The 14,221-nt window shown below is 39.3% G+C and overlaps 1 protein-coding gene across 1 annotated transcript in view; it reads right to left on the bottom strand.

Annotated features, from left to right (window-relative positions):
- The window catches only part of LOC139938617 (uncharacterized), an 89,510-nt gene that overhangs the window by 21,319 nt on the left and 53,970 nt on the right, over nucleotides 1-14,221 (bottom strand). Inside the window, exon 4 of the mRNA XM_071934211.1 lies at nucleotides 7,188-7,331. Coding sequence (XP_071790312.1) covers nucleotides 7,188-7,331 — 144 coding nt within the window. The remainder of the gene's footprint in view (nucleotides 1-7,187; nucleotides 7,332-14,221) is intronic.

Genomic DNA, 14,221 nt, shown 5'->3' with positions numbered 1-14,221 from the left:
AGGGTTGGTTCTGAAAAGAACCGTTGGTTGGCAACTCAACGTTTCGATCAGTATGCTCTGATTATCTTCAGGAAGATAAAGACATCTTCCTGAATATGATCAGAGCATACTTGCGAGAATAAGCCATTTGCGAGTTAAATTTGAATGATGTCTGGTACAATGACTTGCTTAGTTACAATGCACCCTTTACATTTGAATTCCTCAGACTATCAAGACAGTTGCTATGCCACGTGATTAGGGGCAAGCTTGCAACCTCCAGGATGAGCAAACCCTGGTACCATTGTGTAAACACATCCATTCAGAGTTGTGTAAGGGTGTTCACCGTCTCTTACGTAACTACGCAAAAGTTTGCTCCTAATCACGTGGCGTAGCAACTGTCTTGATAGTCTGAGGAATTGAAATGTAAGCGGTGCACTGTAACTAAGCGAGTCATTGTACCAGACATCATTCAAATCTAACTCGCAAATGGCTTATTTATGAGTTGCCGCCCACCAGTTCTTCTAGTCATAATGTACCAGACATTATTTAAATCTAACTTGCAAATGGTTTATTTATGAGTTGCGGCCCACCAGTTCTTCTCAGAATTGAAACACTACACTAGAGATTTACACATGATGCTATAATGCAAACCTCACCCGAGGATAAAAATGCCTTCGACAACAAAAATCATTATTTTAGAGGAGTAAATTTCACTGACATGACTTGAAAAGCCAAGTTCTCTGTGATTGAATTTCCACAGACTCAACAAAAAACACTTTGTCTTTCTTGGCAGTACGTCAAAAACAAGATCTAATTTTCAAGATAATTTAAGACTAATTCGGAGACATGCCAATTTGGCATTATCCAAATTCCATCTTAAAATAGCGGACTTTTTAAAGTATATTTCCTGTACAATAGATCTGAAGTCTTGATGGTAAATCGGATTGCTTTGGGGCTGGTTTTCGCAGAGTAAATCTTTCCTGGGAGTTAAGGTAATTCTGTCCCCAAAGAGTTACATAAAAAACCTGGAGCCAATTTACGTAAAGCAGATTAAAGTGTTGCTTAAATATTTGTTTTTGGAAGTGTAAAGGTTCATTCTGATTTTCTGGTCTTTAAGAAAATATTGTATAGCTTGCCTAAGAATGCTTCATTTCTCAAGAGGTCTTACAAACTTGAAAAACGTAAATAATTGTATAAGGGGATGGTTTAGTTTTATGAAAAGCGCTTTCACTTCTAGTGAAAATGTAATCAAATTAAATGCACTAAAGAAAAACAGTGATGGTTTTGTATGTGGTTTTAAAGCTTACACAGCCTTAAAAAGCCACATTTATAAATGGATTCAAATAAATCTACTCTTAAAGCACCTAGTCTAGTGCTTTATTTTTCAGAAATATGGGGACAGCTTTAAGCTGCTCTCCTTAAGTTATTTAGGAGAGCTCTTTTGCACTCCTCAGAACGAAATTTTATATAGTCTAAAAAGTTAAATTAAAGCATGCTTAAAGACACTGGACACTGTTGATAATTGTCAAAGACCAGTCTTCTCACTTGGTGTATCTCAACATATGCATCAAATAACAAACCTGTGAAAATTTGAGCTCAATCAGTCATTGAAGTTGCGAGATAATAATGAAAGAAAAAACACCCTTGTCACACGAAGTTGTGTGCTTTCAGATGCTTGATTTCGAAGACCTCAAGTTCTAAATCTGAGGTCTCAAAATCAAATTCGTGGAAAATTACTTATTTCTCGAAAAATACTACACGTCAGAGGGAGTCGTTTCTCACAATGTTTTATGCTACCAACCTCTCCCCATTACTCATTACCAAGTAAAGGTTTTATGCTAATAATTATTTTGAGTAATTACCAATAGTGTCCACTGCCTTTAATACAAAATGACTGTTGTTTTTAGTTTAAGCACAAAAGTACCATTTCACATATTATGAATGAGATTCTTGAAGAGGTAAGCAATCTCTGGTAAGGGCAATTCTATAAGGAAAATTTAAAAATCTGTATTGGAACTTTGCAAAAGGCACCACAGCAAAAGCAAAGGGCACCATGGCAACTGCTGTGAGTGTGAGTGCAGTGGTTTATTTCAAAGCCTGCTGAATTTCAGTGATTGGGTGAGCAGATTGTTAATTTCATTACATGACTAGAGCAAATAAATGCCACATCAACGGCTCATTGCCTGTTGTGACAGTGAATAAAGTGTTGTTTTTCCTAAATTTATTGAAATTCACTGTAAATTTGAAGGAGTGCTGTTACTTGCAGGTGCAGGAGTGCGGATGAGTGCGGTGGTCTGCTTGCCACACAAGGCAGTTTTTACAGGCAACTTGCTACACATGTAATCAACTGCACCTGCTAAACGGATACTTGGAGCAAGTTTGAGTGTGCACCATGGTTAACTAAAGGCTGACTATTTTGACTCGAACCCAGGCTGGTTGACCATTGGTTGACTACTGTGGTCGACCATTTGGACCTAGCCTCAATCCCTTGGTTTTTTCACTGGTCCAAATAGACTGTTCCATTCTAACATGAGTAGAGCGCTGAGGAGAAACAGTGACACTAGCGAAAACGCGGAAGGCAATGGAGTGTTGAATAACGTGTGGTACCGAAAGGTTGACTAGGCTTCCAAACAAGTCGTACGAGTGAGTACGTCACTGCGCATGTCAATGCTTGTCAGTAGTCAATCACAAGTCCACTAAATGTGCCCATTCAAACTTGCTCTTGTAAGCACACAAGTGTCCAACCATTCCCAACATACATGTAGTGTAAGCCCTGAATCCACCAGTTATTATAATGGTGTGGCTTCAATCCCACTGCTGCCACCAATTGTAACACACTATATTATCTTCAATCCTCGCAACACCCAATTATTCATGTGTTACAGTAGTAACAAAATGCATATGCTCTTCTTTGGATCTGTCTGGAAACCATTGCTTTTAAATTGCCTCATTTGATAAGTCCCTAGAGCAATTGGTTCATTTCACGCGAAAGCAAAGTCAAAGTGACTTATGTGACACAAACAATCAGATACGCACTGTTTTCTAGTTGCGATGCAATGAAATTCGCTTCGCTTTCACAATTCACCTGAGTGAACAGTTGGGCTTAAGAAAAAAGGTGACAGGACTTTTCAAAAGCTAATGAATGGCAACAGTACCATGCACGTTATCAAGTAAGCTTCAAGATTTAGAAAGAACCAATATAAAAAATTCAGATTATCACAACATTTCTTCAAATTTTGGTTAATACCAAATCGTTGGTGTGAAACTTCAGTTCACAGACATGGATCGTAAGAATGTAACAATTTGATTGAAATGACAAATGCCCCAAGTGCTGGTTGCTACCTTTTTGGGGAAACAAAAATCAGTGTTGACAAAAGTTTAAATATCTTTCAATTTCAGGGAACCGTTTGTAACAAATTGGAGTTTACAAAATACCCCTGTCTTTGTGTTACATTTTAAAATTTGCATACTTGGTTGCATACTGCACCTTTCTGAATAAGCCAAAGAACCACCCCAAGATTTACAAAACACAACGGCCTACATGTACCTGTATTAAGATAGCTAATATACACCAAATTCGATAACTTTACAATCGGGTAATCATTTATGTCACGCATGCCTTTTATACATCGCATACCAACAGCATGTTTTCATTGACTTTTACCCTTTAAAGAATCTACCAGCTGTACATTGTGAATTACTCTTTTTTGAGTGGTTTTTGGGGGTCCCATCTCTGACCTATTGAACGAACACGCAAAGCTATAGTCAAGACACAATCCCAGTAACCTTGCGTGTTTCTCAGGCAGTCAGGTTCGGAAATTGCACTTGTACATTTTGGTGAAAAGCAAGCCTGTTTATCTGCCTAATTCTAGCCCTTAGGGGGCGGGCTCTAGTGAGACAGATGTTATCATGGCTATGGGTCTCTGGTGAACAGGGGTCTCCAAGTTAGTCTGCCTAAGGCAACACCGCGCTCAAGAAAAGAACAGAACCTGGACAATTTTGGAGAGAGCGTATTAGGGGAAGCTTAGGGCTTGGTATTAAAACTGACTTTGGTTTGCGCCTTTTGGGGCCCGCTGAGACTATCACAAAGAAACTATGCATTTTGGGGGGTAAAAAGTCAAATATATACAACATGTAAATAATATGACTTTTTCCCTGTGACAAGAAAAGAGAGTATAAAGTCATTCAATGTTGTTCCCAAACTAAGTAACAATTGTTAAGTGGACTTAAACCACACCTTTTCAGACTGGCGAATGAACAAATGTGTACATATGTGTAACACAGAAACAGTTTTTTTTGTTATGCTTGCACAGTTTCATGTTGGTTTTCTGCTACTAAATAAGCACCATACAATGTTCTTTACCCCTATTGGCTCAAAAAAATACTCTGTCGAATTTCACCGCAGGAGTCAGAGCCTAAAGTGCCTATTTACATTTTAATATCAGTGTACAGTGTAAGTGTACATAATGAACATTATGAGAAAAAAAAATACAATAACAACTATCTTTATTGCACAATCCAATTTGCATATCAGTAAATGAGAACTGATTTCATGCAACTTAAAGGTAATGTATGGCACCTTTGGTGTTTGGGAACCATTTGATTGTTTTAATCCTACTTATATATATGAAAGTTAATAAAACTAACATAAGAAAAATTCATTTCAAAATTCCTTCCTGTAAATTTTGACTCCCAAATGGCAGACAGGCTACATGTAGGTGCATACAATAAGTGCAAGGGGTCAATAATAGGAATAAGAGTATTACGGCTTTGGCCAAATATTTAAAGACACTGGACACTATCGGTAATTGTCAAAGACTAGCCTTCACAGTTGGTGTATCTCAACATATGCATACAATAACAAACCTGTGAAAATTTGAACTCAATTGGTCGTCGAAGTTGCGAGATAATAATGAAAGAAAAAACACCCTTGTCACCGAAGTTGTGTGCTTTCAGATGATTGATTTTGAGACCTCAAAATTTAATTCGGAGGTCTCGAAATCAAATTCGTGGAAAATTACTTCTTTCTCGAAGACTACGTTACTTCAGAGGGAGCCGTTTCTCACAATGTTTTATACTATCAACCTCTCCCCATTACTGTTATCAAGTAAGGTTTTATGCAACAAATTATTTTGAGTAATGTCCACTGCCTTTAAGGCTGTCAATTGAACTTGTTTAACTTTGCTGTTTTCTTTCTGTACATGTCCTTATAGCCCAACCTGGTTTGTAATGATTCTCTGTGCAAGTTTGCGTCAGCAAAGCCTGATGCGCAAGTCTCCTGCTGACATGACCGATTTTTAAGAGCCTTGAATTTCCGAAACAGGGATGTGATTGTCCGAGCGTAAAGAGGGAGGGAAAAAACTCAAGGTAAATGAGACAGATGTGCCAATATCCGATCAGGTCGGGACAGGAAGAAGGGAGGAATGCTCCGCTGGAGCGGAAAATGATCGACGGAAAAAGCAGGACTCTCTCAGTTTTGGGTAAATAGTTTCTAGTCAAATCGCCTCTCCTAATCTTGAGGACTGTTCCTGCAAATCAAAATAAATTCCTACTACTTTTTTTTACCAAGACAAATTTGTCCTTTAATTAATTAGCATTTAGTCAAATTCCTTGCACTTAATTTTTTTTCTTCTAATTTTTCTCAAAAACTAATTCCTCCATTTTTTGTCGCCTAGAAATTTACTACAATTTGTTTTTACCTTAACATTGATGTGTGTAATTAAATTAAGCACTGTATATTCAGTATTTTCACAATCTCTGATAAAAAAAAAAAACACAGGCAAATCACTCAGGTGTGGTTCGAACTAGTGCACTGAGTACTTGTATACAGTGCTTAATACACATTCATAAATACCCCAGACAGTTTCTCTACTCCTATTGGTGGAGAACGCGTCACGTGGGGGTGTTTAAACGGTTGATAATGACAAGTGTTTATAACCGGCTGGCTTCTGCATGTCAGGCGCGCAAGATTATCAAGCGGAACGCAATTCATAGCTATTAGTAACAGTGTGTAATCTACTTCTAAGCGCGCGCATAATCTATTTCTAAGCGCGCGCAAGTACACACAACCCACACGCAACAGACTCTTCAATTGTCAAAGTGTCTGTAATTGTATTCTTTCGATTCCATATGACTTGTTTCTTTAGCAGTTCAGACAGCATGAATGGTTGGTTGAAAATCATGTAACAGTGACCTATATCTCAACAGAGCCAACCTGCATTTCAAATTGAAAGCTGTGACCCATTGTTTCCCAAAGAAACAAACTCAGACAGATATAACCAAATACCGTACACACCCTGGGCCAAATTTGTTGAGCTGCTTTAAAGACACTGGACACTATTGGTATTTGTCAAAGACCAGTCTTCTCACTTGGTGTATATCAACATATGCATTAAATAACAAACCTGTGAAAATTTGAGCTCAATCGCTTGTTGAAGTTGCGAGATAATAATGAAAGAAAAAACACCATTGTAACACGAAGTTGTGTGCTTTCAGATGCTTGATTTCGAGACCTCAAATTCTAAACTTGAGGTATCGAAATCAAATTCAGGGAAAATTACTTCATTCTCGAAAACTACGTCACTAGTTTTCGAGAAAACAGTGACCTATATTTCAACAGAGCCAACCTGCATGTCAAACTGAAAGCTGTGTGGCCCATGGTTTCCCAATGAAGCAAACTCAGACAGAACTTATAAAACAGAACCAAGCCCGGTTCATACTTACTGCGAATGCGATACAAATTTTTAAGTCACAAATTCGCAAAAAATAGTTCACATCAGTTGACTTGTGCTTGACTCTTACGAAACATTCGCTACGAAACAGCCATGTGACGTCAAAATGCTTTTCACATTCGCATTCGCAAGAAGTATGAATCGGGTTTCAGACAGAACTTATAACCAAACACCATACACACCTTGGGTCCAATTTCATAGAGCTACTTACACTGTAAGGACAAAAAGTAGCTACCCTGTACATAGGCACATCAAAATTATGCTTAGCATTTTTCATTTCCGTGTGTATTTGTAACATACTGCTGACGTTTTTAATAACTGTTTTTGTAAACTGTACATTTCAGCTTTTAGCCGTTGTATAAAAGTGTTTTTAGAAAACCTTTAAATAGTAAAAATAATCCCTCACAAAATCTGAAATAAGGCCCAGCAGAATTGTGTGTTAGGTTTGTGCAGTTTACTCATTAATTGTTAATTTACCTGAGGTGTATGGACAGGCGGGCTTGTCTTGATGTGAGCTTGAGCTTCCTTCTGCCTATTAACCACATTCATCAGTTGAAGGGCGTCAGCGCCACGAAGGATGACAATGGGACGGTTTAGGGATGCAGAGTTGTCACGTCGTAACTGCAACGGAAGAAAAACCACAACAAAATTAATCATTAGTCCAAACCAAGATAAAAATACATGCTAAGACTTCGATATAATTAAAGAAGAAGAAGAAACCTTACTTGGTAACGAGTAATGGAGAGCTGTTGATGGTATAAAACATTGCGAGAAACAGCTCCCTCTGAAGTAAAGTAGTTTTTCAAGAAAGAAGTAGTTTTCCATGAATTTGATTTCGAGACCCCAGAATAAACATTTGAGGTCATAAAATCAAGCATCTGAAAGCACACAGCTTCGTGTGACAAGGGTGTTTTTTTCTTTTATTAATATCTCGCAACTTCGAGGACCAATTGAGCTCAACTTTTTAACAAGTTTGTTATTGCATGCATACATATATGTTGAGATAACCAAGTGAGAAGACTGGTCTTTGACACTTACCAATAGTGTCCAGTGTCTTTAAATTTTAAGTAAAAATAGAAATCCCAATTGCTTCAAATCTCAGGGGCACATTGCTTGCACATACACGTAGACCTCTGACACTTCCTTAACACCCATCTAAATGGCATTGAACTGTGTTCTTTTATTATTCATAGCATGCAGGTGTCCAGGCGTATTCTAACTGTTTCGTAGACGGGTTGTTTCACAATACAGCCTTTTGCACCAAAAGGAGAATTTCATTTACAAATACACTGATTGATCAGTGCATCATGTTAACTGACAGTTTGCGACTGGTGATGAACAATCCAACAAAACTACACACAGTTTTCCAGTCAAATTTCATTTAAATCATCAACTACCAAATGAACAAATATTAATTTTTTTAATAAATGACCTGGAAAATGATTCAAAAAGCAATCTCATTCTTATTAAACAAAAATTAAATTTGAAAAGGTCAGTCGTGGGACGCTGATGAGTTTTAAGTTTTAATATCTTCCCTCCCAGTTCTCAGCTTCAATTATTCATAACTTAAGTGAATTAGAAGGGTTCTGTACACATGTAGCCATTCTATGAATCATCATCCATAAACTTGTTCACAGAATGCTTGTCAAACTTAGTAAGCGACATAGCCCTAGAATTTGTTGATTTGTTTATTTCTTGGTTTACAAGAGTCCATTTCATGGCTCTGCTTACAGCCAAATTCTGCGCTTACGATCACGATTCCCCGCTGTGCAAGCCCCGAATTTCTGCACTAGCTGTTCAAGCGTAGAATGCCTAGTCACGTGGAGACTGCACGCGCAGAAACCAAAATTCACCGCTAACCCGTGAGTTAGGCTTGCCGTTAGCACAAATATCCCTGCTTCCGTAAGCGGCGACTCTGTGCTTACCGTAAGCAGAGCCATGAAATTGGGCCAAGATTTTTTTTCTTTTCATTGAAGAGTCCCATCACTCTATGTTTTTATGATTGTATGACGAAATGGTCTAAAGTGCATTGTAAGTGCATTTTACGGTGACACCATGTCACAAGTGTTTGCGTCATTTAGACTGCCAAATAACAAAAATGTGGAAACTTCATGCGTGTCGCCATGTTTCCTGTGGTTTTGATACACCCAGTTCACTTGCAGGGCACAGAGCGCAGACGGGCAGTTCGGTTCTCTGTGCTTTATTTCTAACAAACTGATTCTGGAACAAAAAAAAAATTAGTCTGGCCCCTCTTTTTGGTAATCATTGGTATATTCCTTCCCATTGCATAAGGGAACAATACTGGTTTTATACAGTGTGCTAATGGTACACTACAGGCATGTACAGTATGCTTCGTTTTTGAAAGGGCAAGGGCACCAAGGCATTTTCTCCTTGATAAAGGGCACTCTATGAGGAAATGTACATTTCTACTGGAGCATTTCAAAGGGCACCAATGCAAATGATTAGGGAGCATGGAGGCAATCGCCTTCGTTGCCTCCGTGAAGTATCAGGTCTGGAGTGCAGTCAAGCAGTCAGCATTCTCCGTGCTTTATTTCTATGATAAACAGACTGATTCTCGAAAATAAAAAAACCCAATTAGTCTGGCCCCTCCATTTGGTAACCAATGGTAATCCATCCCATTCACAGAGTTATATATAAGCACTACATGTAGAGGGCGCACTGGCCTATATACGCTGCCCGGCATGCGCGGATGTGGCCATTTTGTAAGTTGACAAAACAGTATCGGACAGCGTGTATTTATCAATACACACGATGTGTATTTCACATTCAACCTGCATACAAAGTTCATGTTACAAAATGGCGCGCGTGTCTCCATGCGGTCCCGTCGCGTTTGTGCCCGCAGCACATCACCAGTGCGCCCTCTAGTTCTTAAATCTCTATGATCCCATTGCACAGGGAGCAAGACTGGTTACAAACTGACAATCGTGCATTTTAAAACACAGGTGTTAATCTACCTTTAATGGTTCGGCCAACCTCAAGCCATTGCAAATATTAGAGTGATCCATGGGGTATGGTTATATAGGATTAACCGATGTATCCATTTCAAAGAATTTATGAAATGCCTAGGCATGCTTGGTGTGGCCTGGGTGCTAATCATAGTATTGGTAGTAGCAATGGACACCTGCTACTGACAGCAGGAGGTGATGAATGTGGTTTTACTATCAAATCCCAATGGCCAATATATGACACTCGTACTGGATCTGGGACAACAACCTAGAATCGTGGTTTAGGAATTCCATTTGGTTTCCATACGTTTGCATGTTGACTCAACTTGCACTCGGCTCAGAAATATAAAACTGAGATAATAATCAACATCTATTAATAATAACCTGGTCATTCTTACTCAATGGTTAACAACAAAACAAACCTATTTGTACAAACAGGTGAGGCTTTTCTTGTAAGGTGTCCTGGGTTGTATTACATGCTTCTCACAATACACACTTAAGCGCTGTTCACACGGCAGCAATTTAACTCGGGTCCCTTGCTTAATTTTAGCATGGTTGTGAAAAGTAGCCATGTTTGACATGATTTTCAAGAGAACCTTGGGCAGCAGACAAAATTGTCCTTTCACACGAGGTACATTTTGTAAAATTTGACAACCATGCTACAATTTAGCATGGGACCCTTGCTAAAATTGTTCTTGTGTGAAAGGGGCTTTACAGTTTAATGTCTCATGTGAATATGGAGCTAAACTCAATGATCTGAAGGGCCATATGGAAGGACAAACCAATTACAGTAAGTGTCTTGCTCCAGGACACAAGCGCTGCTACTGGAATTTCAACCCAGGCAACACCAGAGCTCCAGTCTGGTGCACTTGACCGCTCGGCCAAGCCATTCCTGAAGATAATATTTTTATCAAATAAGAAACCACAATGGATTATATTGTTTGGTAGGTACAATGTATCCATTGCACGTTTCTTTTGGAGGAATCCCATAAGCAAGTCAAAAGTAAATGCACAATGACAGCTCTTTTTATTCCATCAAAGCATCAATTTTGTTCTTTGACAAAATGAAACATTGTATAATGGATTCTTTCACATTCAATTCATTTCAGAATGCATCCATGAGCGAAGCTTTTTAAAACCTTTTTTAATAAGATTCTATAACATATTTTATTTTTCGTTATTAAGAATGTGAACTTGCCCCTTACAAGGCCAGAGAACAATTAAGGCTAGCCATCAAATAAGAGGGGAAAGCAAGTATAACCGGGAGACAAGATATATCAACTTAAATATATCTATATATTCAAACATATTTTGAACATTGGTATATTTCGTGTTAGAGAAAAACCAAGATACATGTTGGGAGTTTAAATTGCAGCAGTGCATGGAACATCTTGAGAGTTGGCTAGTGCTGGGCCATGGGCGGAAGTAGGGTTAGGAACTGGTAGAGACTAGGGTTCGGCCAGAGTTAGGAATGGGGTTAGGGCTAGAGGTAGGAACTGGTAGGGCTGGGACTAGGGTTGGGCCAGAGTTACGAATGGGGTTAGGGCTAGAATTAGGTAATGGGTTAGGGCTAGGGTTGGGCTAGAGTTAGGAACTGGGTTAGGGCTAGGGTTGGGCCAGAGTTAGGAATGGGGTTAGGGCTAGAATTAGGTAATGGGTTAGGGCTAGGGTTGGGCTAGAGTTAGGAACTGGGTTAGGGCTAGGGCTAGGGTTGGGCCAGATTTAGGAATGGGGTTAGGGCTAGAATTAGGTAATGGGTTAGGGCTCAGGTTGGGCTAGAGTTAGGAACTGGGTTAGGGCTAGGGTTGGGCCAGAGTTAGGAATGGGGTTAGGGCTAGAATTAGGTAATGGGCTAGGGCTAGGGTTGGGCCAGATTTAGGAATGGGGTTAGGGCTAGAATTAGGTAATGGGTTAGGGCTCAGGTTGGGCTAGAGTTAGGAACTGGGTTAGGGCTAGGGTTGGGCCAGAGTTAGGAATGGGGTTAGGGCTAGAATTAGGTAATGGGTTAGGGCTAGGGTTGGGCTAGAGTTAGGAACTGGGTTAGGGCTAGGGCTAGGGTTGGGCCAGATTTAGGAATGGGGTTAGGGCTAGAATTAGGTAATGGGTTAGGGCTCAGGTTGGGCTAGAGTTAGGAACTGGGTTAGGGCTAGGGTTGGGCCAGAGTTAGGAATGGGGTTAGGGCTAGAATTAGGTAATGGGCTAGGGCTAGGGTTGGGCCAGATTTAGGAATGGGGTTAGGGCTAGAATTAGGTAATGGGTTAGGGCTCAGGTTGGGCTAGAGTTAGGAACTGGGTTAGGGCTAGGGTTGGGCCAGAGTTAGGAATGGGGTTAGGGCTAGAATTAGGTAATGGGTTAGGGCTCAGGTTGGGCTAGAGTTAAGAACTGGGTTAGGGCTAGGGCTAGGGTTGGGCCAGATTTAGGAATGGGGTTAGGGCTAGGGTTTAGAACAGAAGGGAAGAGATGAAACTGTAAAGAAAAAAAAAATTACTACTGAAAATTACTGTAAAACCTTTGTCATCGAAAATCAAACTTGATTGGGGTATAATGACTCATTGATACAATCCTGAAAAGTTGGCTAGACTAAACTATTTCATAGGAAATTCTGAATATCTTCGGCAGGATAAAAAAACTTGTCTAAAAAGCAATATTTTCTGGAAATAGTTTGAATTCTTCTCAATATCAGAAGTGATTGTTCTACATATGTTGTGGTTGTGAGAAGCCTGTTTAATAGTTTACGAGTGTGTTAGTTTTCATGCCTCCGTGTGCAAGATGAGTGGTTTACCACACTACAAATCAGTTCAGCATACCAACAGTACATACCACAACCAAGCCACAAATATTCCCAAAGTTGCTGTACTGTCCATGTTTTCCTCAAGCTGTAAGTTTAAATCATGAATACTGGATATCTGCTGACACTAAAACTAAAGACAGTTTCACGAATGTCAATGCTTATTATTCATTTAATTAATCTTATCAAACAACTATTTATTTCTTTATTTCCAACTAATACATTGCCTATGATTTGATACTGATTGTGATTTTGAAACTGTGGAAATAAACTAAACTAAACTAAACTGAAAGAACAGAGTGCATTTTCGCCCAATTTCTTCTACTCTCATATTTCTGAGCAATGAGGTTGGCTTTGAAGTGGTCTCATTTCCGCCTTTCCTTTCTCATAAAAGGAGCCCAGGTTTTGATTCTGCCTCGCTCGAACCAGAGCCAATAATTAATACATGTAGTATGTAAATCACTTGGAAGATTTATAAATTTATTCCCACACTACAGATTTGTTTGCAACCCTTTGACAAAATGTTGTGCCATTCATTATGAGCAATCAAAACAACAGCAGCAGCGCGTTCTCCCTTTAGCACTGCCCCCGATTTCACGAAGCGCTGCGACGCGTCGCAAGTGCAAGTTGCAACCGGTTACACGTCGTAAGTTGCGAACTCGTCACAGCCGCATAGTGTCTTATAGGTCTGCGACGCATCGCAAACCCTACGATGCGTCGCTACTTGCGATGAGTTTCGTGAAACCGGGGGCTGGTCTGCTAACCAAGGACCTACAGTACATGTGCCTAAGGACCAGACAAAAGCCCCTTTCACACGGGAGCAATTTAGCAAGGTTCCCTTGCTAAGTTGTAGCATGGTTGTACAATTTTACAAAAATGTATACCTCATGTGAAAGGACAACAATTTGTTTTACTGTCCAAGGTCTCTCGCAAAATCTTGTGCAACATGGCTACAAATCACAACCATGCTAAAATTAAGCAAGGGACCCCAGTTATATTGTTGTCATGTGAATAGCACTATATTCACTCCAAGTGGCCCGACTGGCTGGTTCAATGTTAAAAAGCATTCATATTTCTTGTTCGGACTTGTGAAAAAGCTTACGGACTAGTGAAATGACAAGATATATACCTACATGTAACTGATCCTGCTGGCCAGTCACTGAAAAGGTTCAGGGCAAACCTTGAACATTGATTTAGGGGATTTTCAAATGCCATTTCTTTTACTTGAACAGTATTTAAAAAATAATCATTCTCAAGTTTAGGTCTGAACTAGTATGACATTTTTGATCATAAAAGGTTCCAGATTGAAAAGATAAAATTAAAATACTCTGATAAGATACCAGTACTGTCCTGTACTTTTTTGTTAAGTCAACCTCACCAACAATCTACTTGCCTCTTACAAAAACAGTTGTACTTAAAGCCAACCGACCGACGGACATTCAACATTTAATTGTTATCACTAGATTTGACTCATCTGTCCACTTCATGACATGCCAGTACAAAATCTTTCAAAATACGGAATTGTCATTCCGTGTTTTCCTTAAAATGCTACGTGTACTTTATTATCGTTAGCTTTTAAACATCTCCATCAAAATGGCACTGCCAGGGAAAGTTCTTTAGAGATATTGTCACATTCTACTGTTTCTTTCCAATATAAACAGTCAATGATTAGATATTTATTAAATGATATTGCCACTCAGTGTTTATTATATCTCAAAAGTATCCAACCAAAAACACAATCAGGGAAAATATCGACA

Source organism: Asterias amurensis, chromosome 6 (genome assembly GCF_032118995.1).
Source record: "Asterias amurensis chromosome 6, ASM3211899v1".
Lineage (NCBI taxonomy): Eukaryota > Metazoa > Echinodermata > Asteroidea > Forcipulatida > Asteriidae > Asterias > Asterias amurensis.
This window is presented reverse-complemented; position numbering and strand designations above follow the sequence as displayed.